The 26174-nt window shown below is 30.4% G+C and overlaps 3 protein-coding genes and 1 long non-coding RNA gene across 7 annotated transcripts in view; 3 read left to right on the top strand and 1 right to left on the bottom strand.

Annotated features, from left to right (window-relative positions):
- LOC130676144 (uncharacterized) overlaps window positions 1-11468 on the bottom strand; it is a 63231-nt gene extending 51763 nt beyond the window's left edge. The window contains exon 1 of the long non-coding RNA XR_008991388.1: window positions 11232-11468. This is a non-coding gene — a long non-coding RNA (uncharacterized LOC130676144). The remainder of the gene's footprint in view (window positions 1-11231) is intronic.
- Window positions 2103-7780, top strand: LOC130674254 (neprilysin-2-like). Its single transcript, XM_057479564.1, has 10 exons — window positions 2103-2242; window positions 2742-2898; window positions 3026-3126; window positions 3350-3403; window positions 3496-3720; window positions 3788-4002; window positions 4275-4433; window positions 5319-6057; window positions 7031-7257; window positions 7332-7780. The coding sequence occupies exons 2-10, from the start codon at window positions 2882-2884 to the stop codon at window positions 7671-7673; spliced, it is 2079 nt and encodes a 692-aa protein (XP_057335547.1). The 5' UTR covers window positions 2103-2242; window positions 2742-2881; the 3' UTR covers window positions 7674-7780.
- A 361-nt stretch (window positions 11469-11829) lies between the features above and the next one.
- Window positions 11830-26083, top strand: LOC130673517 (neprilysin-2-like). Of its 4 annotated transcripts, none has more exons than XM_057478741.1 (9): window positions 11830-12052; window positions 12167-12312; window positions 12434-12487; window positions 12560-12781; window positions 13588-13808; window positions 13900-14052; window positions 14119-14875; window positions 16917-17122; window positions 17193-17649. In XM_057478741.1, the coding sequence occupies exons 1-9, from the start codon at window positions 12021-12023 to the stop codon at window positions 17523-17525; spliced, it is 2124 nt and encodes a 707-aa protein (XP_057334724.1). In that variant the 5' UTR covers window positions 11830-12020; the 3' UTR covers window positions 17526-17649. The 4 variants fall into 4 exon arrangements, with proteins under 4 accessions (XP_057334724.1, XP_057334804.1, XP_057334640.1 ...); XM_057478821.1 differs by having other exon boundaries at window positions 11856-12052; window positions 16917-17110; window positions 17193-17647; XM_057478657.1 differs by lacking the exons at window positions 11830-12052; window positions 12167-12312; window positions 12434-12487; ... (3 more) ...; window positions 16917-17122; window positions 17193-17649 and adding exons at window positions 20957-21057; window positions 21139-21195; window positions 21955-22179; ... (3 more) ...; window positions 24419-24711; window positions 24785-26083 and having other exon boundaries at window positions 12631-12781.
- On the top strand, window positions 18455-20434 carry LOC130674573 (cytochrome P450 9e2-like). Its single transcript, XM_057479972.1, has one exon. The coding sequence runs from the start codon at window positions 18796-18798 to the stop codon at window positions 20317-20319; it is 1524 nt and encodes a 507-aa protein (XP_057335955.1). The 5' UTR covers window positions 18455-18795; the 3' UTR covers window positions 20320-20434.
- Window positions 26084-26174: the final 91 nt, after the last annotated feature.

The raw sequence follows: 26174 nt of genomic DNA, 5'->3' as shown, positions 1-26174 counted from the left end.
TTAATTTTTTTCATGGGGGTAAGCTTCAAACCGACGTAAAATTTTCAGGCTGTTTTAAAACTGAACAGCCTAGTATAGTATCAAAAAGACACTGAATTCAAGCTGAATAACCTGTAGGCTAGTTCAAAACTAGCTTGAGCTTTGAGTTTATTTTAAAGCTAAATATATATGACTGTAAAAGTAAATGTATTTATTCGATCATGTGTAGGGTAGAACTAAACTCAACAGTCACTGTCGGTTGCGTAGCCTAGTCGTTGAAGCGTCGGTCTTTCGTACGTAGGGTTCCGGGTTCGAATCCCACTAATGCGTGTGCGGTCATTGATAAGTGTAGCGTTTTTTCTGTGAATTAAAAATTTCTAATGCGTTCAGAAATTTAATTATTCGCATATCTAATAATCCCTGCATCACTAAAATGATGGAACAAAAAATTGAAAGAAGAAAAAAACAATCTGTTTTTTTTTTAATTTAATCAAGTATGGTCATATCCAGTCATACACGGCTATATATTGCCAATTTATATATATGACCATATATAATTCATTTTTCTCGGGCAATTAAATAAGGCAAGTACAATGTTGGCCAAATTTAGACCGAGAAATAAATTTATTATTTTTTTACCCGGGGAACCTAACATCAACCTGAAAAGCCTTAATTTTAAACTATTTTCAAGCTTAATTTCAGCCAGATGGTCCTGTAAAGTGAAATATGACGACTTTTCAGTCTGAGTTCAGGTTCATTTTGTAATGTATTTTAAATAGCGACTTTTTACCCGAGTCGAAAAGTTTCAGCATTATTTGAAACTGATTAGGCTTAACTAAACCTTAAATGAAGCTGACTGCGCTGAACTGAACCTTACTTGAAACTGACTACGCTTAATTGAGCCTTAAATTAAACTGTTCAGCCTGCTAGTGGAATTAAGTTAAGGCTGGATTCAACCTGAATAAGCTTAAGCTTCAAACTGACGTGAAATTTTCAGGCTGTTTTAAAACTGAACAGCCTACTATATAATTGAAAAGACACTGAATTCAAGCTGAATAACCTGTCGGTTATTCAGTTCAAAACTAGCTTAACTTTTAAGCTTATTTTCGAACTGAATAAACTGCTATTTAACAAAATTTAGACTTGAATTGAAACTGCAACACTGTCATTATAGAGGACCATTTCAACCTAAAGAACCTGAATTCTGCACTTATTTAAAGCTGATCACACTGCTCCAATTAAACATTTTTTTAACCTGAAGAGCCTGATTTGACGCTTTTGTCAAACTGATTAGCCTGACTAATTGATTTTATTTTCAAGCTTAATTTCACCCTGATGGTCCTGAAAAGTGAAATATCACGACCTTTCAGTCTGAGTTCAGACTCATTTTTTAATGTATTTTAAATAGCCACTTTTTATTTTTTTCTACTGTTGGTTATCAGTTTATTCAGTCTGAATTAATGCTGAAACTTTTCGACTCGGGTACTTTTTTTCAACTGTTGCCTCGCAGTTCATTCAGTATAAAATAAACCTGAAACTTTTCGTCTTGGGTACTTTCAATTTTGTCGATTGTTCAAACGTGTATAAGAGCCCGTAGTCCTTGTGACGTCAAAGGTATTCGTGTGAGCAGTGCGGCTATATGTACATGTCTTTTTCTACTTTAATGGGGCATATAAAAATTCGGTATATTTACGCTCGAGATTTCAAAAATTTCTAAGGTTTTATTTTTTATAGATACAAAAAAATTTCTTATACTTTTTTATATGAATGATTTTCTCTACAAGTTTTGTTTAAAAGTTTTTTACAAATTTTTTTTGCTCATGAAATATTTGCGAGAAATCTGATTTTGGGGGTATTGTTATTTTTTTTCTCGTTAACCTTTAGGATAATGACTTTTTCATTTGGAATTTAAATTTCACCAATTTTCGAAAAATATCTTCTATTTTAGAGTTTCGACTGGACTATAAATTATCATTTCGCTTTAATTCTGTCATATACCTCGATCGCTCGTAGTGGGGGGGGGGCACGAAAGATAAGACCTGGAATAATAAATCTTAAAGAAACCATTACGGAAGATAAGGGCTAGGAAAAATAGTAGGAACTCAAACTATTGGTCAAAGGGAAAACTGGAGGGGAAATTCGTGAAAAATGGAAATTATCGGCGTTGAGTTTTTTCCAACGAAAAAAACATCAGACTCGTACCTGAACGACGAACGAAACTCTTAGTTATAAAGACGCCGCCAACCCAAAAGGTCACATTTACGTAAGTATAAAATATTGTCTTAAAAAAAAATCATTTTCAGTAAATATTTACCTTTTACACATTAATTTGATAAATAGTATTAATTTTGAAAAATTTTATTCGATCAATTAGTTCTCTACATAATTTACCCGAAAATGAATCATTTACATCTGATGTAAATTAAACTTTTTTTTTTTTTAAATATCTGAATAGTAGATAGAATTAAACAGTATTTATTTTCATTATTATTTCGGATACCGCAAAGTATTATTGATATTTTTTTTTTTTATTAATATTAATGACTAGATAACAAATTTACATGATTTAAGCTATAAGATTATTCGAATATAAAATAATGGGGAATTCCCTCGTATGTTGATGTTTTGGTTAAATTGAGGATAAGAATAAGATACAACGAACTTGGACTGAAGTTACGATATTTGGTGGCTGTTGCGTCATACAAAACAGACAAATAATAATATGAATAGCTATTATTTTTTATTTCTTTTTTTTAAAACAGTGGAGAGGGCACGACGGTGCGCAGATCATTGCTGGGTATAAGAGACAGTAAATTTGACCAAAGAGAATTATTCTGTTGAAATATTTCATCGAAAAATATCATTTTTGAGCTCAAAGTGTAATATAAAAATTGTTGCCAAAATGGGCGACTATTACAGGTATGAATATTTACTTACATTATAATTGTTTTTTGATACTCGAAATGAAAAATTAACGGTTCAATTTTATTTCACTGAATAGAAATCATTTTCAATGTAATAAATGTAATTGTGTAATTTGTTACAGAATTCCAAAAAAATTATTCATTATTGCAAGTATTGGAATTATTTTTTCTTTTTTTCTGACAAACACTTCAGCTGCTGTGATCAAAAATATACGAAGTAATGGTAAGTTAACGGCGGATAATTATTTGGAGACACGATAAATTCGAATTTTATTCTGTATACATTAAAAAAATCCGACGCAAAATAAGACACAATTTTTCAGAAAAAAAAAATTATTTATAATCATGACCCTTATTAATGACGCGTCAACTATATATTTTTTAATAAAATTACTTAGACAAAAAAAGTCTCTTTTATAACTGTTGAAGATATCATTTTTTTTTAGAGATAACGAAGAACTGTTCGGACCCAAATTGTGGAAAATTTTATTCAGAACTCAGTAAGTACAATAATTATTTTATCTAGGAAGACTAAAATTATTCTAAATTAAAAAAAAAATATAATTGTAGCAAAATTTATAATTAATTTCAGCTAAACAAATTAATGTAACGCTAGACAAAAATGTAAATCCGTGTGACAACATTCAACAATTTGTTTGCGGTCACTCTGAACTTCAGAGCTTTTCAGAAAAATGGGATGAGCACGAAGATATCGTTCACAAACATTTGGAAATGTTGATTCCACGAGTAGATGAGTTCGTTGACTTCAAACCCTTTAAACTTCTTACTGATTTTTACAAAACATGCATGAGCTACGGTAAGCAAAAATGAACATGATAATTATTTTGAATTCAAAAAATTTCATTCGTCATTTAATTATTTAGAAAATACTGGACAACAATCTTTGGATCTTCTAAGCGATATTATTAAAAAACTAGGCAACTGGCCTCTTTTGGAAGGAGACAGTTGGAAGGAATCAGATTTTGATTGGATCGACTTCTCTATCAAAAGCCAAAACATTGGATTTAAATCACTCAATTTTTTGGATGTTATGAAGTTCAAAAAAGACGATAAATCAACAATGGATTTTCTTTTACCCGTAAGAAAAATTTCTAATTAAATTTTGATTTTATCTCTAAAACCGGCATTTTTACATAGAAACAGTTTGAAAAGTAACGATTTAGTTTTATCAACCGATGAATCTATAAATATCAAAAGACGGCCTTAGCATCGAATGCGTGCGCTAAGTAACATTTACCGCACGCTAAGCAACTCAACGGCAAACGGTCTTACCGTACAGAATACCGTGCACTAAGATAGGACTTATTCCGTATGAGTAAAAAAGTAATATATAATATTATTTATACACAGATTATTCCTGGTGGCTTGACAGATCAACATTCAACATTGAATACTTCAATTGCTGCTTACAAAAATTACATCGCAAAAGTGTCTAAATTACTAGGAAACACTCAGTCATCTTCGGAAGAAATTGATGAAATCATTGCGTTCGAACGTAACCTTTCAAAGGTATATATTTTTTATATTATTATGTCACAAAAACATTCCGAAAAAATTTATAACAGCAAACTTCCCAATTTGAGTCAAATCTGAACTTGAGTTGATCATTTTTAGAATTTTATAATTTATTACATACCTAGGCCAGTAAAATAAGAAAAGTCTCAGAGCACATGTAATTGTTGGCCGAGGCTGACAAACATGTGGTCTGAGGCTTTCTTTTTTACTGGCCAGGGTGTGTATACTATTTTTCTGCTCGATGAAGCCGGAAAGTTGCAACTTCGTTTAGGGCAGCGGCCCGAAAGTTGCCACTTTCCGGCCGGAGGGCAGAAAAAATAATTTAAGAATAATAATATTTTCTAACTTCTGACCTCGTCTGACTTCTTGTCAAGTTCTGATGCGAGTAAAAATACTATCATAATTAGTTTTAGAGTCTTTACTTTGAATGTTCTACAAACCAGCAAAATTCTCATGCTGTGTCATATTTTTTTATTTATTAATTTTTTTAAAGCTAAAAAATAATCAACTCGAAGTCCTGAATTGTCTCAAATATGGAATGTCGTTGTTATGAACGTTTTCGAAATATTTTAGAATTAATTCTTTTACACGAATATGTACATGCGAATAATTTTTGAATCGATTAATCAGAATAAATATTAATGTTTAATTGGAAATTCAAATTTATTAATTTGAATCATTAGTAAATTTTCGAATTATTGAGATATTTCGAATAATTCTAAAATTTACGAACACCTCAAAAAACTTCGAATAACTCAAATTTCAAATTGTATATTAATATTCGATTCAACACGAATAATTCGTTAGTTCAAATTATTCATACATCCCAAATTATTTAATAATTTATATTTGTTTATTCAATCTTTTTTTTTTATTCAGTTCTACGATGCTACGAGAGAATTTAAAGGTCTACCATTTGATGAATTTAACAAAATATATCCATCAACGAATTGGAAAAAATTACTTAACAATATTAGAGTTTATAATAATGAAGTACCAACGAATCTTTCTAATTCAATGATCTTTAAAACTTCTGACTTTTCTGACTTTGTCGAGCTCATGGAAAAAACTCCAAAACGTGTCCAAGCAAATTACGGTGTATGGAAAATAATTCAAAAAACGATTCCTTATTTGACAGATGAATACCGTAAACTAAAAAGCGAATACTGTACAATCCAGAAGTGCGAGATCGAGATGCGCGCAAAGTCTTGCGATCGCATTATCAGGCAATATTTATCATCTGCTACTAGTTTGTTGTACGCTAAAAATTTTTACAACAATGATATCGATACGATTGCTACAGAGATGGTAGTAAATATAAAAGAGCAATTTGTGAATTTGATAAATGAATCAACTTGGATGAACAAAGAAACTAAAAATCAGGAAATAGAATTACTAAAAAATACAACATTCGTAATTGGTTACGGAGAAAAAAAAAATACCGATGATGAATTTGTTAAATATTACGAAAATTTAGAAATTGACACAACTAATTATTTCAGGACATTATTAAATTTAGAATTATTTTATCGAAAATCTAATGTCAATCAGAGTTTGGGTGAAAATCGTTCATTCGAGTATTTAAGTTCTCATTCTAACAATCGTGGACTGGAAATCTGTAATTATATTTGTTATTAATATTTTTAACCCGTAACGGTCACAAAGGTTTGATAAGACTCCAGCGATTTTCATCAGTTATTCATTTTTATCATAAATTTTAATTTTTAATTGTAAAAAAAAAAAGAAACATAAGGAAAAAAATGATTTTTTTCATAAAACTATCTTATATTACACACCTAGAGCGAAAAGTAGGAGATTTCCACCCGCGTGTGTAATTTCATACCCAAGCCGAAGGCGAGGGTGGCAAACACGCGGATCGGGACATCCTACTTTCCCTCCTAGATGTGTAATTTACTATATTTTTCACCAGATTTGCACTTGAAAGTTTAAATCTTCACGTCTGATTGTGGGAAGAAAGGCACCTACGCTAATTTTTATCATCTGTTTTCTGATTAAAGGAAAGAACGACTTTCTTCCTTCTTAACAGGGCAGAAATTTAAACTTTCAGCGCAGGTATGGTAAAAAATATATAATTTTATTAATGTTTATTATTTTAAACTAAATCTTGCGACAAATTATTTAAGAATAAACGTAATTCGGCGTAGAATCAATGAAGAACTTAAAACTTTCAAAAAGTGTATACATTTTCATAAGAAAAGTTCAAATTTATTAGATTTTCAAGAAAAAAAGTATAATTAGTTTTTTGAAAATATATTAGTAATCCCGCACAAAAAAATATACATCCGGCTTATATCTTTAGTATTGTGTCGTATGTATGCTATTTTGCCGGCATATATTTTCAGATATATATTTTTTGTGTAGGAATATTGAATTAGTAGAAAACTCATAAGAAATCGATTTTGCAGCGCATTAAATTCTCTACAAAAAAGGTATCTTGTGTTTCTTTTTAAAACTGAATAGCTACTTAAATATTTTGAGTTGAAAATTGCCTAGGGTCTTTTGGATCTTATGTGACCTTACGGGGTGGTCATTATAAATTTATTATTAATAAATGAACATTTATTTCAAAGTTGTACCAATGTCGATGCTCCAAGAACCATTTTTCAGTGTAAATTATCCAATGTATGTAAACTATGGTTACACTGGTAAAGCAATTGCGGATAAAATAGCTGAAAGTATTGTTGTCAAGGGAGAAAAAATAACTGGAGGCAAAGATTTGGATAGAATAAATAAAGAAAAAACTCTATGCTTCCGGCAACAAATGGAAAATTATACTTCTAACAACGTAGAAAAACCGGTAAAATATCTATCGACAAATGAGATTAATACAATTAATTTTTCACTAATAAATTAAAATTTCATTATTTTTAGTTGGACGTATTGTTTCGCCCTTATAAACAAATTAGCGAACACATCGCTTATGAAGCAACATATCGAGCCTACCAACAATGGATCACAAAACACAGAATTGAACCCTCACTACCTGAATTACCCTTCTCAAATAATCAAATGTTTTGGATTAATTCAATTCGTAATTTTTGTATTTCTTCCCCAAAAGAATCAATAGTTATTGACAATAAGTATTCCGTTTTCGACTTTTATAAAATGAGAGCTGTAACGAGTGTTCCAGAATTTTATAAAGATTTTAATTGTCCAATTGATCATTCATTTGTTAAAAATTACGGACCATCGTGCACTTTCTTTGAAGCTTGACACAATTAGCATACTTTTCTTCTCGTATAATAAACAAAATTAATTATCAATTATTAATGTATTAAATTAAAATTGTATTATTTGATAGCAATAATTAATAAAAAATTTCACACTATAATCATTGACTATTTTTTACATGGAAAAAAAAATTATTGTCACCAGGACGATACGACTTCCTGCCTGTCACAGCGAAACTGTCCCAGCAGGAGAGTGTACCTTGGTTTTTTTTTTTTTTTGCTCCAAATTAATGGCCGCTGGAGACAAATCCTAAAGACGTTGTGTTTTACGGATAATAGTTTAGTCCACGTGTTACGCACTACCCTGATTAAAAAAGTGAATTGAAAAGTATTGAAAAAGATGAGAAATGAATCCTTTCGAATACTTTCTATACCCCAAGGTTTTCATTTTGACATAAAATGAATACTTTTCAATCCCAAAATAATAAAAGAATTTCTGAACTTCCGAGGAATTGAAAAAGATTCAAATGAATTGATATTTTTAATCTTTCTGAATCCTTCTCAATACCTAAATAATCCGACATTTCGGATCAAGTGTGGGATTGAAAAAGATTGAAATGAATTGAAATTTTTGAATCTTTCTGAATCCTTCTCAATACCTAAATAATCCGATATTTCGGGTCATGTGTGGGATTGAAAAAGATTGAAATGAATTGAAATTTTTGAATCTTTCCGAATCCTTCTCAATACCTAAATCTTTTCAATACTTTCGAATTCCACTTTGGAATTGGAAAGTATTCAAACGATCGAAATTTCAATTCCATTCAATACTTTCCAAAACCGCCGAGGGATTGAAAAGAATTGAAATAATTTTCAATACTTTTCAATACACTTTTTTAATCAGGGTATACTTTATTGCACGCATGTCAGGTTATCCGGGTTTATTAGACACTTATTTATTTAAAATTTATTTTAATTTGTTCAAATAAAAAATAAGAAACATATCACATACTTAAGGGCATTCTCAGACAGCGCCCCTCACTTTTCAAAAATATGTAATGACTTTCAACTTTCATATCCGTAGACTTGTTTCTTATTTTTATAATTGAACAATTAAAATAAATAAGTGTCAATAAACTAGTGCAACATAACCTCACACTGTCAATAACTTTTTAATTTAATTTCATATTATTTTCTGGCGAAGGATGCGCCGTGCGATTGTGAAGCGTGCGCAGTGCGATTATGATTGTGGTTTGTGACATGTCTGGTTACTGCGCCCGGCATTAGTCACAAAAGTGAAGTATCAACTACTCATAACTCTGTTGTATCGCAAAGAGACGAGTCTAAAGAGTGATAGTTACTTTCCGAGAGGTCAACAATTGATGTTTGTAGAGTAACGATTACTGCTATCCCCGTAATGTGCTCAATACTACTGATTGCAGTCGGAGACAGTAATCATTGCTGCCGTTAAAGTAATTCTTACGGTTTTGAAAGAAATTTTGTTATTTCGTATACTATATTGACCGCATTAGTGTTCGGCGCAGCAATGGTTACTGTTTTTGCACGCCTCGAAAGCGAAGCGGCGAGGTTGTGCTTTATCCCTAGCGGTTTCACCGCGACGGTGAAAGCACGGTCGAATTACGGTGTTTTTACCGTGAAAACACCTCTTCCGTGTTTTGACAGTGAAGCGGCGGAGATTCGACGGTGAATTTACGGTGGTTTCTGTGCAGTCACGCTACTATGTACCGACCGAGTCCACACTGTGTTTTTACGGTGGTTTAAGGGTGTTTCGAAAGCGAGTTCACAGTGTTCTGACGGTGAATTTCCAGTGTTTTCATAGTGGTTTCACAGTGGTTGGCAGTAATTTCCACGGTGAGCTCACGGTGGTCCCACGATGGCCTCACAGTATTTTCGCGTGGATTTTTCAGCGTTTTCTCTGTGGTAGTTCAGTATTTCCTCGTTGTTTTCACGATGATTTCATGGTGTCTTCACCATTGATATATTTTTTTCTTATAGTTTCCAAATCTCTGTCAATCATATTTTCTTATTTTCTCAGTACTTTTGATAATTATCTTTTCTAAAGTGTATTGTTAAATTATTAAAATGAACAAAGCTTATCATTTTAAGTTATCTTATCAATATGAGTACACAGAAAAAAGGAATTTCTTGGCGCCAAAAACTTGCACTCACCCCAAGAAAATTTTGACTTGCCCTAAAGAAATTTAAGCATAATGAATTGAAAACAAAAATTTTTTTGTGGCGACAAAGAATTTTCTGAATTCAAGAAAAAATTTTTTTAGGCGAAAATAAAATGTTATTGCGTCAAAAAATTTTTCTAGTCCCGAAGTGAATTTTGTTTTTATTCAATAATGCAAAATTTTATATAATTGAGTTCTAGCAAATTCTATTTAATAGCGATTTCTGAGTAAATATGCCGCGCAGGTTTGTGAATCATTATATTTTGTAATATACTTTAGATACGACTAAATAATGTAACATTATTCGAAAAAAATGATTTTACAATGATTCATAAATCTTATAAAGTCTATGAAATTTTTCAATTTACCGCATTCATAAATGTTGTAAAGTACGCAAACTTTTTTAAAATTTTTGAAAATAAGCTAATAAGATCATTAGTGAGATAGTTAAGGACATTTCGATGTTTGAATAATGAATTTAGTTATAAAAAACTTAGATTTCAAATTTAAAATATTGTATGGTTAAGTTTGAAAAATTTTAACTTCTCATTTACATAATTTACCAAAAAAAGTATTTAATGCCCCGCTACTAGTGGGTATACCGGTATTGGTCTCGTTACCCTATAAACAATTATATAATTGAATGTAATACAAATCAGAAAATCAATCATTTATTAAATATCTTTAATTTTCTAAAGTTCATTTGTGCTTATATAAATACAATCAATCCCCACAATCAAGGGTGTGATTTGGCACAGTGGATAGCAGATCAGACTTTGAATGCGAAGGCGCTGGGATCGATCCTCCGAGTAGGCGTTAATTTTTTTTTTTTTTTTTTCGCTATAAAATTTATGGACGCATCATGAAACGATGAGCTGACTGTGGAAATACGGTGAATTCACGGTTAAAAAACTGTCAAGCCATCGGAAAGCCGTTGTAAACTCACCGTGGATATCGCTGAAAACCACTGTGGAGCGCACCGTAGTTTTACGGTGGTTTCACCGTAAAACCACCGTGAGATTACTGTGACCTTACGATCGAAACACCGTGGAAACACTCTTTAAGTGCAATGGAAACGCGGTCGGAATACAGTGGCGTGACTGCACAAAAAATACCGTGATTTCACTGCATTACAACCACGTTTTCACAGTCGTTCCACGGTGTTTTAACGGTGTTTTTACTGTAAGGTCACCGTGGCGCTAAAATCGCCAGGGATAACGGACCTGTCAAGGTCACTTGACTTTTCCTCATTAAACTATATATATCATTTTTTTCTCTGTGTATAATAACTATTTTTCAACACAAGTCGTAATATTTATCAGCCCTTTCCAAATGTGGCATTATACTGATATTTTTTAGTTATCAGAAATTTTCATTTTTTTAATTATATAAACTTGTGATACCTTTAACGGTTATATAGCATAGTTTAGTGCCTAATGCAGATATCGTTTTCAAATTTTTCTTTGTTCACTTCACACATATACCACAATCCATTAAATGTTTTCAATCACAAGTTTTTTTTTCTGTGATAATAAAGCTAAAAATAAAAAATGATGTAATACACATCACAGTAACTACATAATAAATAAAATAAAAAAATATTGATTGGTGAAATATCTCTATATATTCAAATACTCAATTAATACACAACGTTTAATATATTGATAAAATAACTCAAGTGAGATATATTTCTATTTTCATCTCATTATCTCATATCTTGACATATATTAATTATTATGTTTTCTCGATCAACTACTTTTAATTTTTTCAATTACGATTAATGTTATTTCAGATAGTATTGTTATTTACTAAAAAAACGTTTTGGAGTTGAGTTTAAGTTTTAACTCGATGAGAAGTTGTTTCGGATAGAAATGTTTTGAAATTTAAAAACTATAAAATAACTTATAATAATAATAATATATTTTAATTTAAATATAATTTATTTGAATTAAATTTAATAATAATAATAATAATAATAATAATAATAATAATAATAATAATAATAATAATAATAATAATAATAATAATAATAATAATAATAATAATATATTTTAATTTATATGTAATTTATTTATTTAAATTTAATTTAATAATAATGATAATAATAACAATAATATAAAAAAATTTTTTTAAATAAGGTAGATAATATTTTTAGTGGATACTTTCAATAGAGTTATCTTTGAGTAGAGGTTATGAAGCAACTTATCGTTATGCTATCAAATGAGTATAAATTAAATTTTTATAAATATTTGAGTTCTTATTAAATGAAACAATTAATTTTACTGAGTAATAAATATTGTTATAATACAGAATATAATTTTTTAATTTTGTTATTCAGAACTTCAAGACAAAAACAAATATGGAGAATCAAAGAATCGACTGGATTTGGAAGTAAATTATTTGTTATTGCAATTGTTGGATTTATTTTATGGACTTTTCTGACAAACACCTCAGCTGCTATCATTGACCGTATAAAAAATAATGGTAAGTTATTTATTGATATATATTGTAATTACTCTTTAATAATTATAATTTTATTTATAACATTATTAATTGGCGCTATATTAAAAATAATCATAATTATAAAAAAAATATAAATTTTTAGGAGAAACGAAGAAATATACAAGTGAAGTCTTTAACGAAGCTTATTTAGAAACCAGTAAGTAAACTAGTTATTCGAAGGTAAAATATCGAATATGGTGAAATTTAGTAATTGAATTTTAATTAACAGCTGATCGAGTTAAAAGAAATCTTGATACAAATATAAATCCTTGTGATAACTTTCACAGCTTTGTTTGCGGTAATTCGAAAACTCTAACTTTTTCTGAAATAAAACATCTAAAACGTCCAATCAATGAAATTGTACACGACTTAATCCAAAGGGGAACTGGTTCTGTTGACTTTAAACCCTTTAAACTTATCGATGATCTTTACATAACATGTATGAGAAACGGTAAGTGAAATTTACTATAAACATTTGCTATATTGCACACCTCGAGCTGTTTTATGAATGGTTTCTTTTTTCGACTATTTTTTCACACAAAAATTTTTCTACACTCTTTTAATTACACCAAAATGGGTCAAATTGTATATTAATATAAATGAAATTCATTGAGGAACAATTTGAACCCAATATTAAGTCGATTCGTTATTTAATTAGCTTAAAATAAATTATTTTAACTCAAGAAACCAGTGCTGTCAATTGTTACGTATGAAACTTCGTAAACACGATAACTCTCAATAGACACAATTAATCGGCCTAAATTTTTTTTTATTACCTTTGTATTTTTTATCACAAGAAGCTTATGGAAAATCACTATCTAAATCCTTTTAGTTTAATTGAAGTTAATTAAAAACGTAATGCTGATTATTCACGAAAAATTTAGCTGCCATATTTAGTTTTACTGTTGTTATCATTTTTTCATTTTTTCTCTCCATCAACTACTGGTAGCAGCACTAGCGTAACAGTATAGGTTTTGAAAAAAGAGCGACAACTACGACAAAAAGGCGGAACATTTACAAAATATGTTAATAAAGAAATATTAAACTGAAAATGAGAAATAAAAAAAATCAAATTGATAATTTATAAGTTGAATAAAAATTCATAATAAAATGTCAAAGTATATTAAAAAGTAATGACTAAAAATATAAAGAGCGATTGAGGTGTACACTTTTCGATTTTCCAAAATTTTTTTGATTAACAGCAAAATAATTGAAACAAATAATAATACAAATAATTAATAAAAATTAACTATTTAGAAGTTATTGGTCAGCAAGCTTTGGATCTTTTGACTACTGTTCTCAAAAGATTAGACAAATTGCCGCTTATGGAAGGCGACAAATGGAAGGAATCAAATTTCGATTGGATTGACTTCACCATCGAAAGCAAAAAGATAGGAATTAATTCAAACAACTTTTTGGATTTTGAAACATTGCTTTATCCAGAACAAGACAAACTATTATTGAAATACATGATACAAGTTAAAAAAAAAATTATTAAAAAATTTTGATTCGTTTTATCTTCGATACAAAGCTATCGTCTACTAGGATTTTTTTTTTTTTTTTTTACAGATACCACCACAAGTATTCAAAAAAAATATTTCAAATTCGTTGATTATCGCTTACACAAATTACATTGCAAAAACATATACATTTCTGGGATACAAACAAGAATCTTTAAACGAAATTTATGAAATAATTGAATTTGAACGACGAACTTCAGAAGTAACTTGATAATTGATATAATCATTCAAATGCATTTTCAGCTCTTTTATAATTTTTTTTTCTTAGATTTATATTGGTAACTATAAGACAGGCAATTCAGTAGAACTAACATTCGAAGAATTGACTAAAGAATTTCCATCAATAAACTGGCATAAATTAATCAACAATGTCATCATCAATAACCTGAAAACTCAGAAAAAAATTTCTGAAATAACTTTATGGTCAAGCAATGCCGTCTTTGATTTTATCGAACTGTTAAAAACAACTCCAAAACGTGTCCAAGAAAATTATGCGGTGTGGAAAATAATTCAAAACACGATTCCCTACTTGACGGAAAACTATCGGGAGCTAAAGCGCGAATATTGTTTGACGCAAAAATGTAAGACCATTATACGCGCAGACTCTTGTGTCGGTATTGTCCAACGATATCTAGCACCCGCCCTTAATTTGTTGTACGCTAAAAGTTACTACAGCAGTGACATTGACAAGGCTATTACTGATACGACAACAAACATAAAAAGCCAATTAATGGATTCGATCAATAAGTCGACTTGGATGAACCAAGACACAAAGAAAGAGGGTATTGAGATTATTAAAAACACGCCATTCATAATTGGTTATGCGGAAAAAAACAATAGTGACGATGAATTTATTAAATACTATATGAATTTGGAACTTGATGACAATAATTATTTTCAAACATTATTAAATTTAGAATTATTTGATATTGAAAATAAATTCGATAACGTTACAAGTTTGGGCGCTAAAAATTTTATTAATCCAGTGAGCGTTGATGTTCCTATAAATACGTTTGATAGAATTGGTACTTATTTTATTTGTTATATATAACGTCTATTTGACAATTTTATGCAAATCTCGTGCAAGTATTTTTAGCTATATCCCTCCCTGGTGAATCCGAATTACGGTAATTTACCATAGTTTACCATAAAATACGATATTTCTACGGTAAATTTGCCGCAATTTACCGCATTTTTGTAATTTACAACAATGTACGGTATTTTACTGCAAATTGCGGTAAAATATGGTAATTTACCGTAATTTGCGGCATTTTTTAAAAGTTTCCTGCATGGAGAGAAAAATATCGTCAGAATAGGCGGTTATTTTGTCATTTGGTTATTTTGTCATTCGGTTATTTTGTCGTCGGTTATTTTGTCGCGGTTATATTGTCGCGGTTATTTTGTCGTTAGATATTGTGTTACGGAACCGGCTATACACTGTATAGTCATCTTACTTAACGATACGCCGTATAGCCAATTCAGCTATACAGAGTATCCTCACAGTGGATCGTCAAAATGACGATTGTATCTTTATTTTAGACACTTTATGAAACTCTGTATTTAGGTAACCGGCAACTGAGGACACAACGTATAACCAATTAAGCTATACGGATCCTCACGCTGGCGATACAGATACCTATATCAACGAAACTACATATCGTTACAAAGGCTATTCGTCGTATTGTTAAATTAAATAAACAAATACTTAACCTAACCCAAATACGTATCTTTATTTTAACGATACTATAGGTTATTAAATTAATATGAGAGTATTTCTAAATTAGGTATACGAATCGTTATTCTGACGATACGTCATTTGAGGATACATTGGATAGTCATTCTGGCAATATTTTTCTCTCCGTGGAAGCCAAAAAAACCAACCTATCGAATTTATGTCTTTAAAAGAACCTATACATCGAGAGCAAAATTCTCCCATTGGGAAAAATTTTTAGCTCAATTTTAAAAGGTGTCGGTAGCCATTTGAAATTTCCCATTTAAATAACATGCAAAAAAATTTTTTTTGGTTAAAAATTTTATAACTTTTGAACCATGTGAGACAAAAATTCAGCTTTAGAAAATTCTTGTATGGCATTAAATTTCTTTAAAAAAAGTCCTGGGAGTCGAATTTGTAAACTTGATATTTCGTATACTAACAGACTATCAAAGTCTAGGGTAAACAGAATCATACAAATTTAAGGCTTTATTTGGATTTTCCAAATACTTTTCTTTTATTGTGATCGACAACAAAATATTATTTGTTACAACGTGGATATTGTTGGTGATTTCATTGCACTACCTGTAGAACAAATTTTCTCGTAGTATTAATATTTTTAATAATGAAGCGTTAAATTTGTATGATTCTGTTTACTCTAGACTTTAATGGCCTGTTAGTATACGAAATATCAAGTTTACAAATTCGCCTCCCAGGACTTTCTTTTAAGAAATTTAATGCTCTACAAGAATTTTCTAAAGCTGAATTTCTGTCTCACATGGTTCATAAGTTATAATATTTTTAATCAAAAACAATTTTTTTGCATGTTATTTAAATGGGAAATTTGAAATGGCTACCGACACCTATTAAAATTGAGCTAAAAATTTTGCCCAATGGGAGAATTTTTTTCTCGAAATATAGGTTTTTTTATAGACATAAATTCGATAGGTTGTTTTTTTTTAGCTCACCCTAAGGTATCTGTATCGCCAACGTGAGGATCCGTATAGCTAAATTGGTTATACGTTGTATCGTTCTCAGTTGCCGGTTACCTAAATACAGAGTTTGCGCAATAGTCATGTCAGAGATTCATAAAATGCCTAAAATAAGGATACAATCGTCATTTTGACGATCGACTGTGAGGAAACTCTGTATAGCCAGAATAGCGATACGTATACTAACTCTGACGATATTCTTCTCTCCGTGTGCGCAAGTCCTAATCAAACTTGCTGTAAGAATTTTGTGATCAGTATCTTGCGCACGCATTTCCATAGATTACTGTCACTAGGGTATTACTCTATTATTTTTAAACTATTTCTGAATAATGATCATAGTAATAATAGTTATTCATTCAATAGACATACCAATGGCTATGATTCGTAAACCATTTTTTGACGTTAAGTATCCAATGTATATGAATTATGGTGACAATGGTAGAGCAATAGCTAATGAATTAATTCAAAATATCGGAGATTTAGGTGAAAAACAAAATGAGTACAATGGAAAAATTTCTTGTTTCCAAAATCAATTTGAGAACTTCACATCTAAAGAAGTAAAGCAACAGGCGAGATATTAATTAAATACACTAATTGATAAATTAATTAATTTAATCATTGAAATTTCATTATTTTCAGTTAGTTTTCTATCCTACAAGCTTACTGATCACCGCCCAAATTACATACGAAACTTCATATAGAGCTTACCAACAATGGATTACTAAAAATGGAATCGAACTCCCGCTTTCAGGACAGCCCTATTCAAATAATCAATTGTTTTGGATTCATTCGCTACAAAATCTTTGTACTTTTTTCCCAAAGGAATCGAAATTAATTGATAATAAGTACACTCTTTTTGAATTCCATTCCATGAAAGCTATCACGAGTGTTCCAGAATTTTATGATGACTTCAATTGTCCAATTGATAATTCCTTTGTTAAGAATTACGGACCAGCGTGCACGTTCTTATGAGTTTTAGAATAGTTACTAAGCTATTTTTTATATACAACAAGCGAGATTAATTATCAGTTACTAAAGTGTAAATGTAATCACAAAATAAAAAAAAGTTTGGAAAATCCAAAAGTGCACGTCTCAACGTTCCTTTTATGACAAAAATAATCATTAATCATTAATCAGTTACTCAATATTCAAGCATATAAATACTCCGTAAAAGTATTAAAAATAAAATAAAAGAAAAAATTTGTTTCAAATTTTCCCGCGAATAGTATTTATTTTTCCGCGACTTAAGCCCATGTGTGGCCAAAGATTGAACTATTTTTTAATTTTTATATATATATATATATATAGATGTACATATACAAGAAAGACTGTTCACTGTTAATGAATTTATTCATTTTTCAATTAAATTACATTGAATAAGACGGTAATTTAAAATAGGCTATTACTCAGAATGATACTGAAGCGAATGAAAAAAAAAATTGACTCAAAAAGTGAAGTTTTTTGGGCGTTATCGTGACCACATACGTCTTCCGCACATACAGACAACCCGACGTCCACCGAAATATTTTTTCAAAACGGCATTTTATTTACTATCTAGCAAAAATAGTTTTTTTTTAAGTATCTGCTGTCATAAAAAAGTGTTATTGTTGATATTTGTCAACCCATTTAATACTCAAAGTGCAAAAAGGATCGGATAAAAGCAATTTAAGCCGAGATAATTGCTTGACCTTGAGAGAGTGAGAGTAAAGCACAACTCACGCTTTGCGTTAAGACGTGCAATAATGATACTGTAATTATTAAGAATTATTGATAGAGTCATATCTTGATAAATTTTTATCCCACTACAAAGCCGATACTCATTTTATCAAAACTGATAAGTTACTCTGAAATAATTTCATTGCCAATGAATCGTTTAGTTCACTGCCAGTACTGCGTAATTCTTTAAATCGGTAAATGCGTAGTGAAAAACATCAAGTGAAGACTATAGTAAGTAAAATTTGTTTAAGGAGGGTCTACAGTAATTTTTGTCCAAGTTTTACTTTCAAACAAAACCTCTAAACACAAAATTAAGAACGAAGCTCGATGCATTACTCTATAATCTAACAATCTACGGTTTCATTTTTCAAAAATGTTCATTTGTTGAACAAAGTGTCCATTTACTGTGCTAGTGCAACAAGGATAGTATCGTTATTTGACTTGAGTGTAATAGAGAAAAAGTTCAGAATCCTCTTAATATACAAAGACACCAGAACAACAGAGCCAACTAGACATCATTACTGCAATGATGGAAACGTCATTGTCAACACTTCTGGCTATTTTAGCTGGATTTATAATAATTTATTACGTTATCTATCGCAAAAAGTATTTTGAAACACATCAAATACCTCATCCGAAAGCGTACCCTCTTCTAGGGAATATGGTACCAGTTTTGTTAGGAAGGTTTTCATTTTTGGAAAATATGACCAATACTTATAATTTAAACAAAGAAGCCAAATACGTTGGTTTCTATGATTTCAGTGGTCCAGTCACGATCATACGTGACTTAGATTTGATTAAAAGCATAACAACCAAACACTTTGACCACTTTGTCGATCATCAGAGTTTCATCGCCAAACCAGAACTAGAGCCTCTGTTTGGAAACAACCTTTTTGCTCTACGTGGTGATCGGTGGCGTGAAATCCGAGCCTTAGTGACTGGAGCTTTTACGTCGAGCAAAATGAAAGCTATGTTCAAATTGATGTCTGATTGCGGAAGTACTTTTGCTGAGTATCTGGTTGATCAATCGAGAAAGGGCATGACCGAAATAAATTCAAAAGATAGTTTCACACGTTACGCAAATGATACGATAGCTACGTGTGCTTTTGGTATATCTGTAGATTCTATGGCTAATCCGACCAATGAATTTTATGTTCTTGGACGGGAAGCGACCAACTTTGAAGGTCTAAAGACTTTGAGGTTTTTGATGGTACAGAATTTTCCGATGATATCTAAACTATTTGGCATAAAGCTCATTGATGCTAATATAGAAAAGTTTTTCTGCGATTTGGTGAGAGATACCATGGCTGTGAGAGATAAAGAAGGCATCTATAGACCAGACATGATTCAATTGATGATGGAAACGAGAAACAGAGAACCGGGATCTAAGAAGCCTGAGCTAACCATTGAAAGCATGACATCCCAAGCATTAATTTTTTTCCTAGGTGGCTTTGAGACAACATCAACGGTCATGTGTTTGGCCGCCCACGAAATAGCGTGTCATCCAGAAATTCAAGAAAAGCTGCAGGAAGAAATAGATCGCGTCCTAGAAGAGTGTGAAGGTGACCCAACTTATGAAGCAGTCAACAGTATGAAGTATCTCGATGCAATTGTCAATGAATCTTTACGATTGTACCCAGTTCCCGGTTTCATGGATAGAGTTTGCACCAAAAACTTCGAATTGCCTCCCAGTCTACCTGGATTGAAACCGCTGCCCATCAAATCCGGTGACCGTTTTTGGATACCAGTTTGGGGAATTCAACGTGACCCTCAATACTTTCCGGACCCTGATCAATTCATTCCTGAACGATTTATCGGAGATAAAAACGCCATAAATACCTCAGCCTATCTTCCTTTTGGAGTCGGACCTAGAATGTGCATTGGAAATCGGTTCGCACTTTTAGAAACCAAAGTACTATTGTTTCATCTTTTAGCCAAATGTAATATACAACCTGCTAAAAGAATGATCCTGCCAATGAGATTGAGTAAAAAGGATTTCACTATGATGGCTGAAGGTGGCTTCTGGTTAGAAATCCATTCGCGAAAGTGATTTTTTGTGACAATAATCATATTGATAGTGGAATAATAATTAATATATTTGAAAAAATATGCAATTATATATAAATTATGTACGGATTTTCAAAAAATAAAAGTAAGATCATGGATTAGTTATTTTGATATTTCACGTTATTCAGGTTTTTTGCCTCCACTAGATATTTTAAGTCAGCGAAGAAGAGTATTCGCAGCAAATGTTCGTTCGGTTGTAGAATTTGGGATAAGGATAGGGTACAATGAACTCAGGTAGAAGTAAGGCTTTGGGGGATCAGTACTTGACAGCAAACAGAGATCTTGGATACAGATTGACCAGTTCTTTATTCCTCTCCTTTGCTTTTTGGAGGATAGAGAAGTGGGGAGTAACGGTCCGAAGAGTATAATTCTGGTTTCAGTTTAAAGCGAGTGAATGTGGTCTAAGAGTATTATGCACGTAAATATTTTGAATGAAAAGGATTATTTTCAAGTTTAAAGTTAAATATTAAAATTTTCACGGAAATGGAAAACTATTGCAAGTATGAATATTCATCTGATACATTACAATTCTCTATATATATTATTTTTGACGACGTCTTACTTTACTGAATATCGAATATTTTTGGTATAATTAATTTATTTGAATGTTTTTTTTATAGAACTTCAAAACAATTATTCATTATTGCTAGTGTAGGAATTATTTTTTCTGCTTTTCTGACGAATACTTCAGCCGCTGTTATCAGTGATATACAAAATCATGGTAAGTTATTGATTGATAATTATTATATTACTTTCAAAAAAAATATAAAGAATGATTGTTTACAAAAATTTACTTTTTTAGAAGTTACGAAGAAATGTACAAGCAGTGAAGTTTGTAACAAAGATTATTTAGAAGCTGGTAAATAAAATAATCATTTGAAATTAAATAGCGATTGAGTTAAAATTAAATATTACCCTATCAAAAAAATCCATGTAGGATTATATGGGAATCCATAGAAAGAAATCCATATAGGAAAGTATGGATTTACATAGGAATCCATGTAGGAAAGTTTGGATATCTCGATTCCTATATGGGAAACTGTGGGCACGGATTTCCATATAGGAATTCCACATGGGAAACTTTGGGTGTCTGAATTCCTAGACAAGAAGTATATGTAAGAACTTGAATATCTGGATTCCTATTGGGGAAATCCATATGGAGAACTATGGATTCCTGGATTCCCATATAGAAAATGCACGTAGGAAACTATGGGTATCTAAATTCCTAAGCAAGAAAGACATATAGGAACTTGAATATCTGGATTCTCATAGAGGAAATCCATATAGGGAATCTGAGGATCTGGATTTCTATGTAAAAAATTTATATAGAACCCCGGGTATTTGAAATTTCGTATAGAAAAAAATACATGGATTATTCTAAATACCATAGATTCCTATATAGAAATAACATTATATTAGATCGGAAGTTGTCGGTACCTAAATTTAGTGCAAAATATTCCCAAAGAAAACCACGTAAGAATCTATATAGAAATCTATGTTGGATTCTAGTAGGAAATCATATGGGAATTCAACCGAAAATGCCATGTGAGAATCCACATGGGAGTCTAATCTGGATTCTCATTTGGATTAATTTTAAAAGTTACTTCATATGTTACAGTCGAACGAGTTAAAAATAATTTAGACACAAGGGTAAATCCCTGTGAAAATTTTTACCAATTTGTTTGTGGTAAATCTAAACCCTTCGATCTCTCCGAAAAAAAGGGACTGGAAGAACATCCAGTTAACAAACGTGTACAAGATTTAATTAAAAAAGGAACTGGTTTGGTAAACTTTAAACCTTTCAAACTTATCGATGACCTTTACAAAACGTGCATGAGTAACCGTAAGTAAAATTAAGTCTCAAAGAATTTTTTTTATCTAAACAATAAAATGTCCGTGATTTATTTAGAAGCTATTGGACAGCAAGCTTTAGATCTTCTGCGTGATATTATTAAAAAATTAGGCAACTGGTCTCTCTTGGAAGGAAAAAATTGGAAGGAATCAGATTTTGATTGGATTGAGTTTACTATTGAGACGAAAAAAATTGGATTAAATTTCAATAACTTTTTAGATTTTGAAACGTTGCTTTATCCGGAAAAACATAATTTATTATTGAAATATCAAATTCATGTGAGTCAAAATTACAAGCTCTAAAAGTTTCACTTTAAGACAAAGTTCTCTATTAAAAAAAATTTTCAGATTCCACCTCAAGAATTTAAAAGAAATATTTCAAGTTCTTCAGATCCTTTGATTATTGCTTACAGAAATTATATTACAAAAGTGTCTGCACTGCTGTACAAACAAGGATCTGCAGAAAAAATTAATGAAATCATTGAATTTGAACGGAAAATATCAGAAGTAATTTTTAAGATCATTTAATTACTCGAATATTTATTAAATTTTGTAATAATAATTATTTTATTTTATATAGATTCATTTATGTAATCCTACAAATAATCAATCAGCAGAAACAACTTTAGAAAAATTGAATAAGAAATTTCCATTAGTAAATTGGCATAAATTAATTGACAGTGTTATCTTACGTAACCTCAAAACTCCAGTAAAAATTTCAGAAATAACTTTGATAGAACCTTCTACACTCTCGGACTTCATTAAACTCTTAGAAAAAACTCCAAAACGTGTCCAAGCAAATTACGCCTTGTGGAAAGTAATTCAAAGTGCAATTTCCTATTTGACGGAAGAATATCGTGAGCTAAAACGCGAATATTGTCTGACCCAGAACTGCAAGAACACGACGCGCGCGCTCTCTTGCGTTGGCGTCATTAAAAGATATCTAGGACCCGCTGTTAATTTATTGTACGCTAAAAATTACTACAGCAGTGAAATCGACAAGATTATTACAGATATGATCACAAATATAAAAGGTGGATTCATAGAGGCTGTTTTGAATACAGTTATTCGAATAGAAGAGCTGAGAAAGAGCCAGATTGAGATGATTTCAAATATAAAATTCGTAATTGGCTATGCGGAAAAAGATAAAAGTGACCAAGACTTCGTTAAATATTATGAAAATCTCGAAATTGACACGAGTAATTATTTCCAGACATTGTTAAATTTAGAACTGTTTGACGTTGAAAGTAAATTTGACAATGTTACAAGTTTGGGCGCTAAAAATTTGATTGATCCAGTAGAAACTTTACATCCTGTCAGTACTTTAGGAAGAATTGGTAATTCAGTATAATTATTCACTGTATTTTATTATTTCGGTAGTGTTTTAATCCCTGGCTGATCTAAATTACGTTAATTTACGGTATTCGGAAGATAATACGGTATTTTACGGCAAAGGTGCAGTAATTCACCGAAAATTTACGGCAATACTGCGGTATTTTACGGAAATTTTTCGGTAACATTGCGGTATATCACTGAAAAAGTGCAGATTTACTGCAAAATTACGGCAGGTTACTGTAAAGTGAAGTACTTCACTGTGATACGGTAAAAGTTCCACAAATTTCGGTAAATCGTGTGAGCCACTATTATTTTATACTTATATTTAAAATTTCTATTACATCAAATTATTCAATTTTACGATGTTTACATTGTAAAAATTATGATTTCAAAGGTATAGTCTACCATTACTATAATCAATAGAAAAAAATTACGATGTCAGTATCATAAATTTAACTGGAATTTTTTTTCCGTGTAATTCGTATTTTTTAATAGTTCATCAGTTCTCACATTATTTTTGTCAGTTTTCAAATAATTTGTGGTTTTGCAAATTACCCGATTCGAATGCAAAATGTTCGTAAGATTTAAAATTATTTATTAGTTTTGAATAGTTCGTAAATTTTTGAATCATTTAGATTCGGATTCGAATTTGAATATTAAATCTTAACACCCATAAGAAAAATTATAATAATTTTTTTGTAATAATATACGAATAATTAGAATTTCTGTAAGTATGTAATTCGATGGCTTATCAATAATTAAAAAACTGAAAATAGTTGAACATTTTAGAATTTTTGATTCAAATTTCGAATTGAATGTCGCTATTCAATCTAAAAAAAAAATTTTAATAAATTCAAACAATTTCCATATACCTAATAATTAAATTTTTTTTTAAGATATACCAATGGCAATGCTACAAAATTTCGTTTTTGACATTAATTATCCAATGTACATGAATTACGCTTACGTTGGTTCTGCGATTATGAAAGAAGTAGAAAATATTACGAATGTGAGTATAAGAAGAAGCAAAATGACTAATGAAAAAATTTACAGTAAAAAAATTTTGAGCCCAGTTAACAAAACTGACAACTCGAATCAGAGTAATGGTATAAAAAAAATTGATGATGAGGTGAAACCTATAAGTCACTGGTCACATAGCAATCACACTTATGAAGAAATACGAGATCACGTAATATACACTAATGGACTTTCTGTTATTTACCTTATTAATAAATATGTTATTACAAATTCATTATTTTCAGTTGCTGTCATATCCTACACAATCAGCAGTATCCAAAATAGTAGTTTATAAAATGTCTTACCTGGCTTACCAACAATGGGTTACTAAAAATGGAATCGAACATACGTTACCAGAGTTGCCCTATACGAATAATCAATTGTTTTGGATTCATATGTTGCAAAGTGCATGCGAAGGTCCTTCCCACGAATTGAAATTTATTTATGATAAATATACGGTTTCAGAAATTTTTTTGATGAAAATTCTAACGGAATTCCCAAAATTTATTGACGATTTCAAATGTCCGAATGATTATTATAACAATAATACAATTCTTAGATATTATAATTTCCTTTCTGTAAGTTTCATTCATTTCTACCGTCAAGAATCATCATAGAAGTGAAAATTTCGCAATGCGGACTAATATCACAATTTTTAAAAAATTTCTAATGTATCTGAAAATCAGAACGTTTTTCGCCGAACGAAAACGAAAAACATTTATGTGATTTATGTATATGTACCCTAAAAAAAAATATATTTTAGGTCTACGGGGATCTACATAATTCTAAATAGATCTTTTGATATACACGGACCTACAATTAAAAAAAAATTAATCTATTTTGACCTAACAAGATCTCACTAGATAATTTTTTTCCTGGCAGTAATGCTATTTACTAAAATTGTTTAATCTTTTAAAAATTTCAATGATTCATGCTCTCGAAAAAAAAAAAAAAATAAAAAAACAATAAACAGCTTAGAGTAATCTAAAAATTTTTAAGCTAGATCTCAACAAAATATAAATTATTTTCCCCACCCCTTTTATTTATACTAATATTTTGAATAATATCAAAACTAGGGTGCTTCATTTGAAACGAACATTTTTTTTTTTTTAGAGGACACAAGAAAATTTTGTTGTTTATGTTGAGAGAAAAATTCCCTGAAAATTTCAGCTCTTAATTTTAATTTTAAATACTTTCTATCGAGCATCAAAGTTTTCCCATTTAAGAAGCATGTAAGTCGAATAACTTTTTTTTAAAATTACTATAACTTAGCCCGATTTTAAGCTATCGTTTTGAAACCAGTTTTTATTTGTAGAGTAATTGTTGCTTTTTAAAAGTGTATGAAACGGATTTGGTCTAACTTGATCCATGTCGATTGTATCAGCTCCGAAAGTCAATTTTTCACTTTTTTCATTTATTTTTGTTAATAGTGAAGAAACGGCTCATCTTAAAAAAAATATGCATAGGACCAATCTTTTAGGAAATTTTGTCTTCTACAAAAGTGCTTATGACATTTATATTGCTAAAGTGCACTGTTCATGAGATACATGCATTTTAACATTTTACAGTAAAAAAAATTGTAAGCTTACTATAGTACTAATCTTTTTTACTGTAAAATGTTAAAATGCATGTATC

The sequence above is a fragment of the Microplitis mediator genome, chromosome 1 (assembly GCF_029852145.1).
Source record: "Microplitis mediator isolate UGA2020A chromosome 1, iyMicMedi2.1, whole genome shotgun sequence".
Lineage (NCBI taxonomy): Eukaryota > Metazoa > Arthropoda > Insecta > Hymenoptera > Braconidae > Microplitis > Microplitis mediator.
Note: the sequence above shows the minus strand (reverse complement) of the source record. Positions and strands in the feature narration are given on the sequence as shown.